General features: G+C 39.0%; 1 protein-coding gene across 1 annotated transcript; it reads right to left on the bottom strand.

Moving 5' to 3' along the window:
- Positions 1-964: 964 nt before the first annotated feature.
- Positions 965-18,605, bottom strand: LOC149004856 (putative E3 ubiquitin-protein ligase RING1a). The gene is made up of 10 exons (XM_089167923.1): positions 18,125-18,605; positions 17,978-18,020; positions 15,573-15,631; positions 5,182-5,263; positions 4,885-5,005; positions 4,756-4,797; positions 2,433-2,954; positions 2,237-2,344; positions 1,880-2,113; positions 965-1,783 (listed from the first exon to the last, which is right to left on the bottom strand). The coding sequence occupies exons 1-10, from the start codon at positions 18,267-18,269 to the stop codon at positions 1,751-1,753; spliced, it is 1,389 nt and encodes a 462-aa protein (XP_089024049.1). The 5' UTR covers positions 18,270-18,605; the 3' UTR covers positions 965-1,750.
- Positions 18,606-19,095: the final 490 nt, after the last annotated feature.

Here is a 19,095-nt window from a genome sequence, read left to right as displayed (position 1 = left end):
CAATGCTTTAAAAATAATGCTCCCCCAAGAACCCCTCCCATCTATATGCAAGAGAGTAATAGACATCACTTATGCTATGTTTTTTTGCAAAGGTGGGGTGGGGGAAAGAAAACATGTGGGCCCCATGTGTAGTGGGGTGAGGGAGAAGGAAATGAAATGAATGAATTTTGTAAAATATTGTTAATTGTAGGTCTCACTTTTTATTTTTCCACACTTTTTCACAAAATTCCACACATTTTGTAGGGTTTTAAAAAGGCTTGAGGTGGGAAAATTGGTTTACCACATCACGAGACAAGTTTCTTTTTCTAGTTTTCTCACCCAAGCAACCAAACAAACTACACTTTTAAATTTTAAGGAAATTTTTGTTTTTTTAAGAATTTTCCTACTTATTTTTTCCCACCCCACCTTTATTCTAGCAAACACAGCCTTAGGATTGCCCCCAAAAGATATCAAACATTTATCTTCCCTTAAGCCTTGTTTGTTAACCATTCAAACTAGCCCTCTAAAAACACCTATTGGCTATTTAGGTATCAATTAAAACAAAACCCAAACCTCTTATCAAAATGAAATTTTGAATTTTCCAATAAAATCGTAAAAATACAACATTCCGCCAGCCACATTGTGTTAAGGGATCTTCCAAAATGCTTATTTTCCCTCCCTTCCTATGAAGTTTGTAAAAAATTGCCCATCTTTATGTTGGGTTTTCTTCATAATCCCTCTTGCTTTTCCTTCCCCATTCTTGGCGTAAAAATCCTTATTTTCTTTACTAGTCCTTTCATTTGTCAATTACCAGGAAAAAGGGTAAGAGACACGCTCTTGGTTAACAATTCCACAGGGATCTGTACCCGTCCTATTAAAAGTTATTCCTTCACTCCTGAAAATCTGCATTGGCCTTCACGGTGATCCTTATAATTCATTTGGCCACATCAAAACCAGGTTTCTTTAGAAACTATATTAACCCTGTTATCATTCTCCAATAAATTTCTCGATGGATTTCTGATCTAAGGATGCTCCAGTGCTCTATTTTTGCACGCAGGGTTGATGCATTGAGTCAGCTTGCTGCTTTGTCCAATCTTACTGTATTTCAAATGAAATTGTGTTTGGGCTTATGGTGGTGCAGTAGCCAAAGGTGAGCCACAGATGGGAGAGCGCTTCTCTGAGGAGCTCTTTCAAATGCATGAGAATGCTACAGCAAGGCCTAGGAAGGGCAACCATAAATCCATAATTGCGTGATTTATTCGTTTCTCATGTACTAGGTTAGGCACTTTCTCCATTAGCAACTGTAATAATTCTGAGAAGGTGCTTCTGATCTACTTCTCTATAGAGGCAAGAGTAAGGAGCAAGAGAATAGAAATGAGATGTGGGCATCCATATCCATTTTATGTCAGTCTTATTCGTATTATTTCACAAATATAAAATACGCAAATGAAAATCAATGTTAGGATGATCTACTTGAACAGACTGACATGAAAATGGATAAATTTAACATAATTGTTGATGAAATCTGTCAAGCATATATAACAAGCTAATCTTTCTATACTTGGACTCCTCTTCTTGTGTCTTCGTCCAAAACAAATCAGCTACTCTTTCTCCCTTATGGCTCAACATAGCCAAGTATTGGAAGAACATCAGGAACTAGATCAAGCGGATACCTTTTCGTGTAATTTATATACAAACCACAATGGAAAATGTAATCATCTGCTCGACATGAAAAAGTAGATAGTCTGCAATCTGCATGCATTTGTTTTCTTCAAGTTGCTGCCTTCTGACGATATGCCAGAACCTGAAGAAAAGAAAAAAAACACGGGGTAAAGGGGGTGACAATTCCAACTCAGTCAAAATCTGTTAAAACAATAATCCATTTTTCAGATGATCTCACCAGATGGCCTCTATAAGAGACACAATTAGCTTGAAGTTCTGCTAGGGTTTCTTTTTCTTCTAATAATTGCAGTTCATCTTTGGAAGGATCAATAAGGAACTTAAGAATTGGAACACCCTGAGACGTCGAAGGATTGAAAAAGGGTCTGCACTGGTCAGCATTTGGATAGTGAGGCCGTTTTACCACCAATATTTCGATATCTTCAGCTTGCACCGGAGTCTGGAGCGCTACATACTGTGCACCATGCATTCAATAGCAGCACCATTTTGAGATGTGAGATGAAATTTGTACAACTCGATAGTATTATTAAAAAAATTAATTAATTAATTGATGAGAGAAGAGTGGGGAGTATTTCACTTGGCATAAGTGTCCAATGGACAAGGAAGGCCGGCAGCAAAGGTATGGTCGCTGCAAACTTGGTATACTTTCTTCATCCAAGGGGATAAGTGTCAGATGCACATCCAACTGAATACAGGAACCATATGACATATCAATCATGTTTATGTATTGCAAGTTAAAGCCCAATAAGTAAGTCAGCATAGATTTCTTATACCTCATCATTTTCATCCAAGCTCCGGAGGTAATCTACCAACTTAGATAAGGGGGTACTCCGTGCATTCTTACCATTGTTGCCATTTGCATTGCCATGTCGTGTGTGACTCCGCACGCCACCCTTGCCCCAAGTCAACACTTCTGGATTCCCAACCAACCTAGGAGACACACCCGTGATTTCTCTGCTCACTTCCAAATCATCATTTTCATCGGAGCCTCCATCTGCTGCATGGGCAGCACCAGAAGGCTGAGAGAACCGTCGTCCTGCCCATTTCCTGAACCTCTTAGGCTTCACTTCTAAGCGCTCATCAGAAGATGAATCTCTGCTTCCATCATTTGTACCATCCTCGTCAGAACCTTGAAACTCCAGACCACGACCACTTCTTCTCACTCTTGAATGAGAACTGCGATAATTTCCCTGAGATCTTCTTAAGAATGCAGCTGCTGTTGCTTTAGGTGTGATGCGTCTACGACCAAGTGCTTCTGTTTGCCGTTTTAATGTCTGGGCAATGGATGCTTGGATCTGTCCAAACAAACCATAAGAAGGTTCTGAACAGTATGCAGGCAATGGTATCCTAACATAAAATAGTAAGGGCATTCGCTGTTGAATGCAGTGGACCTGCAGTAATAGAGAAAAATACACACCACCTAGATTTCAGGGAAAGTTGCATAGTTTTCTACTTGATTGAGAAAAGATCTAAAAAACTAGTGGACTCACATTATGTATTACAATCACGAGTTCTTATATTGGAAAAGATTGCCAAACCCCCATATGAGTATGAAAAAGGATAAAGAAACGGCCCAAAAAATATCCCCATCATTATACTCTCCCTTATTTTCTTTTTTCTTCTTTTTCTTTCAACCTCTCTAATTTCTATTTTTTTAGTTATCTAGTTTTCATTAAACCCCACTATTCTTCCTCCAACAAAAGAACATCTCCGTAACCACTACCTCCTTCCCATGAAACACCGCCCCACCCTCTTTGCGAACTAGTCCCATTCTGCCAACTACCACTATCCAATCCTTCTCACCCGTCCTATTGCTTCTTTCCTTGCAAAACAATCCAAAAATTCCTCCTACAACCCCCCCCCCCCCGCCTTCTTACCCCAACCAAAAATAAAAAAGAGAGAAAAACACTAATTAAATGGAAGTTTCTGTGAATAACTAAGGCATAGAAAAACAAGCTGCAGAAAAGAGGGCAGGAAGAGCTAGAGCTTGCAACTGTTCATGACTGCTTCACTATGATGGGGATGTATATTTATTACATTTTACTTCCAATCAGAACCGTTCAACTGACTATCAAAATATAAGTTGGCTTTTCATTCTCCTTGGCTCTCATTTATCATCATTAAGATATTTAGGCTTCTATAATGCTAGAATGAGAAGCATCAGCAATATATCAGTTTCATTCTCCTTAATTTTCTTTTGGAGCTTTGTAAAGAGAGGACTGAAGCAAAGAACACTCCTAACAGGAGAAAGCCTAAAGAGATGGAGAGAACCTGGATTTTGCAAACAAACTCTAGCAAATGAAGTTCATGAATTTTTCCAAATCGCTAAAACTGCAAACTGAGAATACAATATTTAGGTTATTATGGTGAGGCAGTGTGGATAGCCTCTCATGGATTGCAGTCGAATTCTAAATATCAATCAGAAAGGAAATTTTGTGCTAAAAAGCGACAATGAAATATCTACCATGATAAACCCCGAAGAACCTGGTTGTTTTGTTTTCCTACCTATTGCTTTTCCAGATATACCCCCATCGTAACTGAGTAATTAAGGGAATTTTTTGTTTTGGTAGGCTGTGCAGGGGTGGGGTTGCAGGGAAGCAAAGGGACAAGAGGAGGAAAACTGAAAAGAGGGAGAGTGGGTGGATAATGCCACAATGGTGGGGAGTTGCAAGGTTAGTTTACAAAGAGGTGGGTGGGGCGGCCTTGCAGGGTTGGAGGGAGGATGAGTGGTTATAGAGATTTTCCTTCATCTAAGGACAAAGAGTGAGCTTTTAATAAAAGAATAAAAAAAATAAAAAGAAATTATAGAGGTTGAAAAGAAGGGAGAGAATGGTTTCTTTACCCTTTTTCACTCGTGGGGATTTGGTAAATTTTTCTACAAACTTGCAATTGTATAACATAATGTACATCCACTAGCTTGTAAAACATTTTCCTATCTTGTACATCCAAGCAATTTTCCCTGATTTTTAAGCATGATCACAGTAGATAATGTATAGCTTTTGACTAGCCAGGGAAGCAAAAAGATTAAGGTTCTTAACCATATGAAGCAAACCAAACTTAATTTGCAAGCAACCAATGGAATGGAGACCCATTCACCTGCTTATTCCGATCCTTCTCCTCTTCATAGAAAGCCAGTTCCTGAAAACATACTCACAAACAGTAACATCCTATACATGTGAATTGCATGGTTCATTGCTAAAGAGAAGGATATTGAGTCAATTATACCTCTTCCTCATACTTGTCAATATCTGGATATAAAGCTGCAATTAGAGAATCATAGTTTGGATCATCCCTTAAAGAACGACGACTTGCACAATGTGTTCGGCAAGCAGGACATTCATTATTCCTGTAATGAAGGCAAAGAATTTGTTTTAAGGCATATATCTGATTGCTGCCACTACAATAAACAACCATTTGTAATATCAAGATCACACAAAAAAGATAGAAATGGGGGGTGGGTGAATTATGAAGCCAGCCTCCCAATTGAACAAGGACAGAAGGTGACAATGTTGCATAACATACCCCATTCGCATTGATTTGTCAATGCATTCCCTGCAAAAGCGATGCAGGCACTCCATTACAGTTCTTGTTTTCCGAATGACACCTGACCAATAAAATGAACGTGAATTGCAGTTTCTTCCACATACATAGAAGCAAGTGTCAGCTTTTATTCCAGCTCCCTTGACAACCAACACACTAGAAATTAATAACAAGGTCAGAAGCACCCGTAGAAAGATAATGAGAAGTCCTAATTGAGGATAAAGAAAAAGAGGGGGGTTGTATGCTATGAGCAGTATGGTGGTCCACAGGAATTACAGAAAGACCTTCAATACAAACTAGAGCCGTCTGAGCATTGAAGTACCCATCCAGACCATCACCACCACCACCACCATCGTGATGATGAATATTTCCATCAGCCAAGCAATTTTATCAACCTCAGAAAGTTATAGACCAATGTCCACAGAATCAGAAGACATACCTATTTACTCTTCCTCTTAACCAAAAAAGTTGGGACTCTTATTTCTGAGCCTAATCCAAGGTCTTAGAACTCAACATGACATAAATCAGATAAGTTGTATTAGATTGATCCCAGAAAAGTTGTGTGTAAAACAAACAAAAGAAAAGAGAACGAATTTCATATCTTATTATAAAATAGTTTGACCACTTGAGACAAGATGGAGACATTAAATGTGAGCGGGTGGGTGGTTCTCTTCTTCTTCTTCTTCTTCTTTTCGTTGGGCCGGGGGGGGGGAGGGGGAGGGAAGGGGGAGGTGTTGGAAAGAATGAATAATGATGCAAATAGAACATAAATAAAATGTAGACCAACAGCTTTCAAGGTTAATTCCTTCTGCACTACTTGTTCATTAATATATGGGAAAGGTAGCAAATAACAAGCTTCACCTCAGCCAGGTACCATTCCAGCAAAATGGCTATAGCTTTGGAATGTCTATTTAACAGTAAAGCTCCCCCCCCCCCCCCCCCCAAAATTAACATACATAAAGGTTGCGAGGAGCAAAAGAAATAGAACCTTGCCCATTTCCACCACTTTTTGGCATGTGGACACACTCACACTTTTGCCATGTGGACACACTGATAGATGGGAGATCCCTATGGTAGGCTACATGTAAAATTTAGTGCAAAACCTAATGACCTAGGGGGCCTTTCTCTTGCTTTATCTTATTATTGTTATTTTTCCAATAGTCCCAGATCTTTAACTAGATCGGAATGTTCCAAACCATTTTCAGAGCATTATTTGACACACTGTTACTTAACACCATGGTATAGATTTCAGTCGAAACCCCCAATATTTCGACTGAAATTTTGGCTTTGGAAAAAATGAGAAGGGACCTGGGTGGAATTGATAATGTACTAGGTTCTGACCAGAACACTTGAAATTTTGACCGAGATGGGTTAAAAGCTCTTTAAAACCTGTGAGATTTCGTAGGTTTCAACAGCTTCCTCCAGATTTCACCCTTTGAATTTCAACCCCCCAAACCATTTTTTTTACTGGTTTTTTGTGATTTCAACCTATTTTTCGCCCTAAATCAGTAACTCCTTTGCCTTGAATCACACCATTTGCTCCTCCTTTGGAGATTTTGGAAGATTTTTGCAAGGTTTGTTCCAAACTTTCCATTATTATTATTTTTGCTTTGTTGATAGCTTGAGCGGGTGTCATACAAAGTATTTTCTCTATGACACATTTTCTAGGATGGGATGTCTTACATTATATTGATGATCCCACCTATAGTAACACATTGAATCAATTTTCAGATAACTTTAGGCATAACATGTAATGGAAGCTTTGATCCAGTATTCAGAGTACTTCTATAGACAGGGATGGATCCACCAATTCCAGCAAGCACTCGGAAATTCCAGCCAGGCACTTAACTTGGACTTGAAGCCTGGGATTGCGTTTTTGGTTATTGTATTTTGTTGTATTTAATTTTCTATCAAACAATTCACGTATGCAATACAGTTTGTTCAATTTTACAAAGTTTGTAATCGAAACCTCTCATGCGTTAGCATACCTAAATGATAACCTTTCAATGGCTTTTGTTAGCAAAATATCAATTCCATTGTGTTCATCATGCTTAAAATATGTAGGAGGCAAGAAATCAAACAAAAAAACACATCAAGGGTTGAAACCTGCTGTCCAAACTTGGTCAAAATGTTCCAAGTTTTCAGTCGAAACCAACATATCTCAAGGTGCCTCGAAACCGAGATGTTGATCCTTGCTTAAAAAAGAAATTTAACTCATTCCTCAAGCAGGGGATCAAGTGGACAAAGATGCACACAAAGATGGGTTGTCAAATGTCAATAGACACTGCCAAGCAGAGTGGAAGGATTATAGGCTGCTATTCCCACCTCATATAATACTTTAGAAAGTTATTTTAATATGTCAATCTTTAGGTATATATTTTAAATACTTACAAATGCAATCAAAATCAATTTTTCTCCACTACGATAAGATTTGTTATTCATCAAAATAAAATTACACAGGCTACTAACATCATGTTCCATACAACTACAAATGTAGTTTGGAATGATCTGAAACAAACATTCCCTCCAAAGGAGAATGTACCCCGCATTTATAACTTATAAGATAAATTTTCAATTTATTGGTAGGTCTTACAATGAATATCTCAGTATGTTTGCAGGTGAGCAAAGAAATGCATGGCTTGGGCCTTGTATCAAGTATGACCTCAAATAGAGCTGATTGAAAGGCAAGGATCCGTCTAGCCGAACACATAAGGCTGAGTTGTTGTATAGAACAGCTCAACATTCATCAACCCTCGTCACTAATCTGGAAAAGATGAAGCTTCAGCAAGAAGAATTTCAAGTTGCCATATTCATAGCCAACTTGAGTACTCATTATCAGTGTGGAAATAATTGAATACTCGGATGATCAATGTGACCCCCCAAGCCTCTTTATTTATAATAATGTGAAATATACAAGATTACATAATTACGCTCACTGGGAAATAAACAACTGAATAATAATAAACTGAACCACAGCTTATAAAACCACCCACAAACCGACCGAACCAACCAACACTCCCCCTCAAGTCGAGGCATTGATGTGAGTCATGTCCAACTTGCTCAAAATAGGGAAAAAGTCTCCATCCTTTAGTCCTTTGGTGAAGATGTAAGCCACTTGGTCTCCAGACCTCACAAAAGGCATGCATATCAGCCACTGATAACAGGACCCTAACTGGATTCAATTTTGCAACAGGGACAAAGGTCTTTTGATAATCAATTCCATAAGTCTAGGTGAACCCTTTTGCAACCAATTTAGCCTTCAACCTGTTGACTAAATCATCCATGTTCTGTTTGACCACAAACATCCACTTACAACCTACTGGTTGTTTCCCTGGATGAAAAGTAACCAACTCCCAAGTATCATTCTTGTTCATAGCTACATTTCCTCTACCACTATTGCCTTCCAATTTTTATCAGCATAGGCTTCCTACCAAGTCTTTGGAATAGAAGCAGTAGAAAAAGATATAAAGGCTCGAAAGGAGTCAGACAAAGCGCCATAGGAAACATATTTAGATAAGATGTTGAGTACATGATCTGACTCCTTTTCTAACACCAATAGGAAGGTTAGAAGAAGATATCTCAGGGGAACTTTCAAGACCTGAATCTGGATCAAGGGACTAGAGTGGGTAACCTGTCAACCTTCTCTACCTGCTGCGATCGGTTGGTTTTCTTCCTCTGATAAGTCTGAACATCCTTGTTCTGGTTGACTTGCTTTTGAAAGACCTTAATGGTGTTCTCACAGGAGTGGTCTCCCCTTGGATAGGATCCTCACAAGGTGCAGAGGAGGAAAGGGGAGATTAAGCGTCCATAGGTATGCCATCCGAATGCTCCCCCGATCAAAAATCTCTTCTTAAACCTCTAAATGGGGCTGAATTGGGTTTGGTGGGTCTCTACATGTGACAGGAATGTCCAAAGTGGGAAAGAACACCTCTCCTCTTGGGGTCTCCCCCTAGAGAGGTGTATAACAAGGGCTAGAGTCATTAAAGATGACATCTATAAACACAATTGTCCTCCTAGAATGAGGATAGTCAAACTTGTAACCCTTTTGAGTAGCGAAATACCCCAGAAAAATGCAGCAAAGGCCACAAGATTCCAACTTACTCTTGTGGGACAAAGTCCTGGCATAACACACAACCAAACATTTTTGGAGGAACTATAAAGGAAGATGTCCCTTGAAGAACCTCACTGGGACATTTAAACTCAAGGATTCGACTGGGCATCATGTTCATAAGGTAGGAAGAACTAAGAACTACATCACTCCAATATTCGTCAGGACATTCATGGCAGTCAGAAGAGAACGAGCAATCTTTAAGAGATGCCTATTCTTTCTTTTGGCCACTCAATTTTGGGCAGCTTTATCAACACAACTGGTCTGGTGTATTATGTCAAAATTAGAGAGGTATCTCTAAAATTCTTTTTCACTATATTCAGTTCCATTGTCACTGCTAAGAACCTTCACAGCATTGAATTGAGTTTTAACCATGTTATGAAAATCTTAAATGTCATTTTTTTTTTTTTTGTTTTAAAAGATAAATACATGTGGATCTAAAATGACAATCAATAAAAATCATAAAATATCGATGGCCAGTAACAGACATACGTCCATAACGCCCCCACAATCAATATGAATTAACACAAAAGGAACTGAACTTCTATTATTATTAGAAGGCAAATAACTTGAATGAGTCTATTTAGCAAAAACACAAGCTTCACAAAAAAAAATTCTATGAAAAGATGAAAATAAATAAGGAAAAAGTTTTCTTAAAGTTCCTTTAGAGTGATGTCCTAGCCTATGATGCCACTGGTGAAGGTTTGACAAGCCAAATTGATCTAATGAGGAGTAACAAGCATAGCAAAAGAAGATGTTGTATTTGGCTCCAGCAAGTGAAGTCCTTTGTCCAATTTACCACATCCAATCTCCTTCCCCGTTACCAGATCTTGGAAGGCACAGTAAAAAGGAAAAAAGGTTACCTTAAAGTTCAAGTCATTGTAAGACTACTAATTGAAAAAAGATTAGTAGAAAAATATAGAACATGTAAAACTAAAGACAAAGAAAGGGGTAGTGAATGTTGTATGGTTCCCTTTCCAGTAATGGAATTGTAAGAGCCATCAGCTATACGGGCCTTATCTTTCCCTGAGGCAGGTAAATAATTTAGGAAAAGGGAAGCAGAACCTATCATATGGTATGTTAGTCTAGCATCAATAATCCACAAAGCAGAAAGTGAAAGCATGGAAACTTGTAAATAAGCTACCTGAAATAGCAAGGTAGGAGTTCAAATGTGCAGCTGAAGGAGCATTAGAAGAGGAAGCGGCAATGTAGAAGACTGTAGAATGCACCTCAAAGCAAGCAACTCTTCCAAAAGCCAACATCTATAGTAGGTGTTGCAGGAACAGTCTCTAAATGATTAGCCTTTGGTTTACGCTTCTTTTGGGCTCTTTTTTGTTCAAAATCAATAGGCTTTCCACGTAATTTCCAACATGTGGCTTTGGTATGACAGGGCTTGTGGCAGTGCTCACACTTAACCACATCTTTGGCCGATTCAATTTTGGACACCATACTTACACTCTGAAAGAGCATATTTTTCTACTACCGGGTTGGTGCAACATAGCCAGGTGACAACTCTCGACACACTAAACAAGTGCATAGGATTGTTTCAGCGTAGGAAAGGGAGAAAGACTTAAAACTTGTACCCGGATCTGATCTACTCCACATCCAATCTAGCCAAAAAATCATAAACCCAAATTTTGTCAACACGCTTCCTATAAACAGCCACATAATCAAGATTAGTAGGGTGGTCGTCGCCATAATGATGAATGATCCAATTCTTGCCAAAGAGATCGTAATTCTGCATACTATTGTGCAACGATCAATTCCTTCTGTGTAGTTTTATGGAGTTTCTTCTGTAACTGATAGACCTATGCATCATCCTTAATTGTCCACAGGTTTCTTTAGTGGCCTTCTAAAAATGGGCCATTGTGTCAAGTAATAAATATCCCCGTGCAAGATCCGGTTGCATGGAATTCTAAATGAATGACATAATAAGAGAGTCATTTGAAATCCACTTATCCTAAGGTGTGCCAGCAATGATGGGTTTGGCGGTAGTGCCCGTAATATGGCCAATAAGTCCTCTCCTTGCAATTGTAGATAGGAAGAATGAGATCAAATCAAAAACTAGTTCCATCGAACTTGGCAGAGAGTGCTAGAAGAGTAGGATAATTTTCTGGACCCATCGGAACAGCAATAGCATCAGATATTGCCATACCTCCAACCAGATCATCCAAATCACAACAACAAAAAATATTTGGAGAAGAAAAAAACAACCACTGATCGATCCAAAAATTTATTTATGATCAAACCTGCTGTTCTTCAGCCTTCAACCTTCCAAAGTATCTGAAAATTACCTCATAGATGCTGCCCTAGAAGGAATTAAACAGCCAAGGAAGAGCCAGCAATGGAAGAAGTAGCCAATGGAAGAGGAAAAAGAAGAAAGAAAGAGGCAGAGATGGCTATCAGTGATGGTGATGAAGGAGAGGGTGGGTGTTGTAGGTGGAAGAAAGGAAGAAGAGAGTTGTCATTGGCAGAAGGAGGGGGGGGGGAAGGTCGTAGGCGGTATTTTTTGCTTCTTACGATTCTATTTTTCCCTTGGCTCTAATGCCATGTGGAACTTGGATGATCAATGTGACCCCCCCCCCCCCAAGGTTCTTATTTATAATAATGTGAAATATACAAGATTACATAATAATGTGGATGATCTATTTTTCCCTTGGCTCTATTTATAAGATTACAAGATTCTATTTTTCCCTTGGCTCTAATGCCATGTGGAACTTGGATGATCAATGTGACCCCCCCCCCCCAAGGCTCTTATTTATAATAATGTGAAATACACAAGATTACATAATCACCCTCACTGGGAAATAAACAACTGAATAATAATAAACTGAATCACAACTTATAATTGAACCAACCCACAAAGCAACCGAACCAACCCACAATTAGTTTGTTTAAAAGCCAAATACTTGCTGGAGAAAATGTACCCTCACTCACTAAATGAATATTTTGCACATTTTCAGCATCCTATCATACCTTCTGGCCATGATGCCTCTCTCAAAGATAGTTTTTGAATTTTGCTGACCATTGCTTCAATGTCTTGCTAGAGGGTGTGGCTAATGGGGACGACATAGTGCAGCCCGTGTTTTAGCTTGAATTCAAAAGTTTTTTTTAAGGGTTTATATAGAGCTACCTTCAGGGTATGTTGCTCGAGGGGAAAATGCATTCAAAGTATGCCATCTTCTTTGGGATATATAAGAGCTGAAACACTCTTGTCTAGTTTGATAAGTTTAGTAAAATTATTGGTGGATATTGAATCACTTAGAACTTCTCTAGTCAATCTTAGCCCGTAAGTTGGCGTGCTGTGATCCTAGTTGTCTACATTGTCATGTCAATTATATCATAATTTAGGTGATGACTAATCAGGCATTAAAGTGGTCGGCATTACCAGATGAAGGACTTTGGAGTCCTCAGGTATAAAATGGGGATTGAACTTGTTTGTTGCAAGAAAGGTGTCAGTAAACTTGTTTCTCAAAGAAGAACATTCTGAATATTTTGTTGAAACCGGTATGTAGGGCTGTGAACTTGTTGAAACCCTATATAGATCCAGAATTGGAACTTGGGATGTGTGATGGCGAAGACTTTGAGGATAAACCTCAATTCAAACATCAAAACTTGTTAGGGAACTTAATCATTTAGTTGTCACTCATCTTGATATTTCCTATGTTGCTGAAGTCATAAGTCATCAATGGAAAATCCTAAGGTATCGTTTGTTTGAAAGAATTTGAAGTGGGGTGAGAAAAAAAGTGGTGGAAACAGTAAACTTTTCCACAAAGTTCCAAAGCATGGTTTGTTTGGTTCAATGGGGTGGAAAAGTCAGCAGACAAGCCTCCTGAAACAAAAGGACCCCTATCTGTTGCCATGGCACCCTACTTTTCCCACCCCACTCTTTTTAAAAGTCCCACATATTTAGTGGGACTTTGTGGGAAAGTGAAAGACATAATAAAAAGTAGGACCCGCATTTGCAACTTTTCCACAATCCTTTCATTTCCTTTTCTATTCTCCCACCCCACTACATGGTCCCACATGTTTATTTTTCCCACCGCTTTTTATCTAGCAAACAAATGATGCCTTAATGTGCTCATTGGGATGCCACTTGTCATATTCTGAAGTATCTTGTGAGTGCTCCTGCCAAAGGTATCATTTATCATAGTCGTGGCCACACTTATATTGTACAGTACTCAAATGCTGACTTGGCTGGTGCTTCCAACAACTGTAGGTTAACCACTGGATAATGAACTTTTATTGGTGGTAATCTTGTTTCCAGGATGAGCACAAAGCATACTACTATGGATAGGTCAAGTGCAGAAGCTAAGTATAGACCTAGGTTCATATTATGGCTGACTTGATGTGGTTGTAGTCTCTCCTATAAGATTTGGGTTTCTCACCTTCTCAACTACTGAAGCAGTATTGAAAAAATAATCAAGTAGCAATCTATATTGTTAGCAATCCAATTTTCCATGAATGAATCAAGCATTTTGAGGTTGAACGTCATTTTGTACAAATGGCAATCATGCAAAAGCTTATTTCAACTCCAATCTGTCTGCATATACCATGCCTTGAACCCTTTGCCGTGATGTTAGCTACATGCACAACTCATCTCAACAATCAACTTGGTGAAATGTCGACGAAGTACTGTTTCAACTAACATTTGTTGGTGGTTTTTCCAAAATGGGTATGATAATATATACTCCACCTTGAGAGGAGTGTAAGAGTATCTGTATCAGTTGTACGGAATGAGGTCTCCCCAAGATGGCCAAGATACATCAGTTCTTTTAAGGTCCAAGATGAGAGAGAGGACGACCTAAAGAAACAGTATCAACTTAAGATCTCAGTATCTTGACAACATTTCGTTATTATCTCAGTATTCTACATGAACTCCAAGCTTCCCGCCCAAACCAGCAACAAGTTCAAAACAAACAAACAAAAAACAAATGAAACTAAAAAAGCACCAACTCATTGATCTTGGCAAGATCTTGGTCCAACTCAGTTTTATGCCTGCCTGAAACCATATCCAAAACCAACACCTTGAAAAATAACCAATCAGAGGTATATGGGAAGTGCTTTTCTTTCTAAGTTCATTACAGTTACCTATTTTAACTAGGTAATTTCTATCATGATTAGGATCAGCTAGCCAAGAGGTTTGTTTCTTTTCTGATTGTAATGTCGATCTGTTATAAATAATAGCGGCTGGCTGGCAGTACATCCACACAGCCTTCCTCTGTGTCTTCATCTGCTTGCTTTCATTTCTTCTTCTTTCGCTCTGGTTTTGGTTGATCAACTTCTGACCTAATTACAACCTCCAATATGGATGCTCTCCATGCTCTCACAATCCAATAAACATCAAAAAAATCAAATCTTGACTTCCACATTCATTAGAAAAAAGGAATCTAACCAGGGCATGAATGCCACTGACAGCAAGCAGACAAACACATTGTGTTTGACCAAAGAATGACCTGTACATATATGCGACTAAAGCTTAGTGAATTTATGCATGTCACAGCTTAACATGGTAATTTAGAGTTGAAACTTTTTCAGTCTCGCTCTTGGAAAGGCATAGGGTTGAGTTACATTTCAAACTATGTAATGCATATTTATATGGAAAAAATAAGAGGATATGTTTCAATTTATTGTTTGCTTTATAACCAATCCAAAAGAAATCAAAGGGCGTAGCTAGTGTACAAAGTTTTCGTGTCTAGCAAGGTTTGTGGAGGGTCAAACCTACACAGCCGTCCCCTGTTTCCAGGAATAGGAATAGAAACCATGACCAAGCATGGAGCAACTCAGCGATTGACCAATGTGCCAAGCCTGACCTTCTTTATAACCAATGTAAGTAGTTTTTTTTGGATGAACAAATAATATCATAAACCAAAGCCCCAAGAGGGGAGAGAAAGAATGTACAAGAAGAAGAAGAAAAATTTGGGGGGGGGGGGGGGGCGGGTTGGAGAGGGATGGGATTATAGCCTACTAGCTGGCAAAAAGGAAGAACCTAAACCCCAAGAGACAACAATAGTCCTATTCCCTGGGGTGTCACAAACTGGGGGATGGGGAAAGGACTGTAGTCTAGCAGAAACTCAAGGCAGATGGCTCTCCAAATCAAGGGTGGAGAGGTCCATCTCCTCAGAGATCAAACACCAATGTAACTAGTTTAATTGTACTGTATGATGTCAATAACTACCAATCTTCCATGGGAAACATATGAGCATAAAAGTTCACCCACAGAATAATATTGTTCATGGTCCACAAATAGACTAAATAGTCATACCTAAGCATATTGGGCACTGCACTTCTTTGCGTATGTCTGACAATCTCACTAGAATAAATCTGCAAAGAATTGACAAGAGACAGCAATGAGACCAAAGTAAATATTGGTAAAGATATTAAGCAGGGGGAATTGGAGACTGATTCATCTACCAGAATACAATACATATCAGCATAAAGATTTATTCCCCTCAATAACATGGCAAGAAATAGAAGGAATTTCTGAATTTCCACTGTGCTTTGCCTTCTTTAACCCAATAAGTAGTAGAATATACAGCACACAATATCCATAAAGACGTCAGTGAGCAGGCACCTGTCAATATTTTTTGTATATTATGATTGGTATGGGTCAACATCCAACCCAATTCGACAGACACCGACAACTTATGAACATCAGCACATGCTTGTAGACATTATGCAGATCAACTAGTCGGTTTACAGACCACACTAAATGGCACAAAAAGTAGTCAAGTGACATAACATGTCATCAGCAAAAAGACAAATGATGTAGCTGACCAACAACAGTGTCAATGAGATAGGTGGCTTGATGCAGTTTAAGAAACTATAGAGTAAAACCCATTCAGAATGGAAGTGGGCTGTGGTGGTAAGAAAGATTGAAGACTAATAATTTAAACAAAGACATGGACTTGGAAAAAAGGGGGATGACTCTGAGACGAATGGGAACCAAACATACAAATTTGATACAAATTGCAGACCCACTAACATTATATCTGGCAGCTGTGTTGGCAGCCCATAAGATTTCAGTGGATTTGTAATAGTTTCAGCTATTCATGTAGAATGTTACAACTTGGTAGAACTTTTCCGCGTGGCAAAAAGAAGCTCTTTCTTGTGGTTGGTCCTCGAATTGAAATTGTGGAGTATCAACAGCCACCAAAAGAATATACCAAATAGCTCTTAATTGAAAAAACCTTCTATTTTATCAGAAAATTCTCCCTGTAGACCACTCTTGGGAGTTCCTGGCTGATTCTCATGCTTTTTCTTCCACAACCTGGTGGCATGGCTTGATTTGGCAATGAAGATCTACAATAGTCCAATCAAAACTACCTTTCCCAAGACTGGATTCCACTACAGGTGGGAGCTCTGGAATGAAACAGAAGAGAGGGAAAAGGTTCTTCAATAGAAGGAGAGGAAAATATAATGAAGAAAAAATCTTGAATTATTAGGAGAAAGAGTTGACAACATGGTGTGATACCGAATGGACATGGATCCCAGCACTGATCACACTTCCAAACTAAAGTTTTCAAAAGGTCCCCGTAAGATGAACTTTCAGTATCCAACAAATAATCCACCAAGGAGAAATTCAGCCAGAAATCTCAAGACACCACGAAAATCATTTTATGTATAACTAAATCTTGAGAAACCCTTGTAATGGGAAAAAAATCAAACAAAAATGTGTTTACATTATTGGGAATCGACAAAGTGTAATTTAGCTGTTCCAATTCATGAATACAAGTAGCAGAACATTTTCCATAAGGGAGAGAGAAAATACAGTAGCTGACCGACACAGAGAACAGAACTTAAAAAAGGGGAGGGGGGGGGGGGAGGAATCATTTTACAACAGGATATCAAAGACGGACTTCAGTTGAAAAGCAAAACTAGTAAGTATTCTTTCAGGTTAAAGAAAAAAAATTTCAAAGACGCTGATTGAGAAGAAAAAGAAGTGCGCCAAGTTCTTCAATTAGAGGTTTTCCCTTGTAACGGAATTGTTTAATGAACTAAAACGATCAAGGAAATTAATTTATGAAGAAGATCTGGCGGGAAGGGACGGAAAGCGAAGAGAAAAAATAAATGGCCACAATTCCTAGTCGACGGTACACACAGCATTTTCTCGGTCTCTAACTGAAGGATGCGACAGGTTGAAGATATTCAGCAATCATAACGAACGGATTAGCAAGAACAGGAGAAAAGAAGATATGCAAGAAGCAGTACTCACATGAAACACCAGAATAGTTGGTGTTCCCCAGGAAAAACATCGAAAACTGGAGAGCCCGACATTTTCTAAGCAGGATTTTCCCAGTTACGCCAAAATTCTCTGCATGGCGACGTTGTGAAAGTTGGTTGGAGCTCAATTGGTCCATTACCAGAACAGAGAGCATGAAACATTTCTGCAACTGATGGAGAAGAAATGCTTATTCATGAAGTTCAAGGACAAACGAAATCCCATCGACGAGAACAAAAACAGAACATTGAGCTTCAAGTGCGGACAAATACATGAATAAATCACAACATGCAGATGATCTTCTACGCATAAAATCAAGCAGATCTAAGACGTAGAAAGGATGACCCACGATCCGTAAGATCGGAGGATAGAACACCACCAACATTGATGAAGAAACAATCATAAAAAAAAATACTCTTAAAAGTAAAACAGAACAGACAACAACATACTCATTTTTATCTCCGCTACTAGACGAAGGGCTTCCATTGAAATCTGAGAAAACAAGATGACGATAGTAAGATTGTGAAGGAGATAGTAACTAGAATAACGAATTCAACCACACTAAACTAAGAATACCGCTAGATGAGTACACGTACCTTCTCCATCTTCTTCATCTTCATCATCATCTTCTTCTTCTTCTACTACTTCTGCTGCTGTTTGTTGTGCGTAGTCGTTGTGGTGGTGGTGGCGATTCTGAGGTTCTTCCTCGAGATTTTCTGAGGAACGCTTTTGAGCAGGCATTGCTGCTTTCACGGTGAAAACCTTTGAAAGAGAGAAGCAAAACAAGAGAGGATTTTCTCTTCTCTTCTCTTCGCTTCTCCTCTCTCCCTCTATATTGCGTGTGGTGAGAGATTTCTCCGGGGCTGACTTGTCTTCCTCGTCTCGCTCTGCTTTTGCTTTGCTTTGCTTTAATATTTCTGCTTCTCCTACTTTGTGCCGAGAAGAAAGAGAGGAATGTAGTGAGCGAACGAGAGAGCAAGAGCCAGGAGATCTCGCGTGCCCCTTGCTTGCTGAACGGCGTTGGGGGTTAGAGGGGTAATATCGTAGTTTCGGAGATCGCGTATGCCTATTGCCTAATTGCCTATTGCCAGGCTTGCCAGCTGATCCGCATCGGTTGGCTCTTTCTTAATTTCTCGTGCCCTTGTGTGTCCGCGTCACGTTTGAATATTATTTTCAGAGTCGCCGGCGACACGGTGAATACTATTTCGCTCACGATGGGTCTTCATTAATTAAATATTCTCCCCTTTTTTTCTAGTTAATAACTTAATATTACGTTCTTATAAGAAAATACGGAAATGTAAAGTAGTTGATTCAGCACCAGTAGATGAGAATGAGATGACAGGGTGTCCTAGCAAATATGGAAAAGTTGAAGGGAAATAAGGAAATGTAGTATTTGCTGCACTGCAAGTCTGCAACAGACGATACATGAGACCATGAGAGGGTATACGTAGCAAATATGGAGAAGTTTAAGGGTGTGTGTGGAAAAATACAAAAGATATGCTCATATTTGGCATGTGACCTGCACGTGTTACAGCTCCAACTTCGTAACTTTCACTTGGAATTTAGA

Source organism: Hakea prostrata, chromosome 9 (genome assembly GCF_041222555.1).
Source record: "Hakea prostrata isolate BN-2017 chromosome 9, UWA_Hpros_2, whole genome shotgun sequence".
NCBI classification, from domain to species: domain Eukaryota; kingdom Viridiplantae; phylum Streptophyta; class Magnoliopsida; order Proteales; family Proteaceae; genus Hakea; species Hakea prostrata.
The sequence above is the reverse complement of the archived record's forward strand: the minus strand, read 5'-3'. Positions and strand labels throughout refer to the sequence as shown.

What these genes read in the sequence shown, in the direction of transcription:
- LOC149004856 (XM_089167923.1), bottom strand. Translation starts at nt 18,269, where the DNA reads ATGCCTGCTCAAAAGCGTTCCTCAGAAAATCTCGAGGAAGAACCTCAG. An exon ending in AGATGAAGAAGATGGAGAAG is followed by an intron (nt 18,021 to 18,124) that starts GTACGTGTACTC and finishes TTGTTTTCTCAG; the next exon opens with ATTTCAATGGAAGCCCTTCG. An exon ending in TCTCTTATAGAGGCCATCTG is followed by an intron (nt 1,784 to 1,879) that starts GTGAGATCATCT and finishes TCTTTTCTTCAG; the next exon opens with GTTCTGGCATATCGTCAGAA.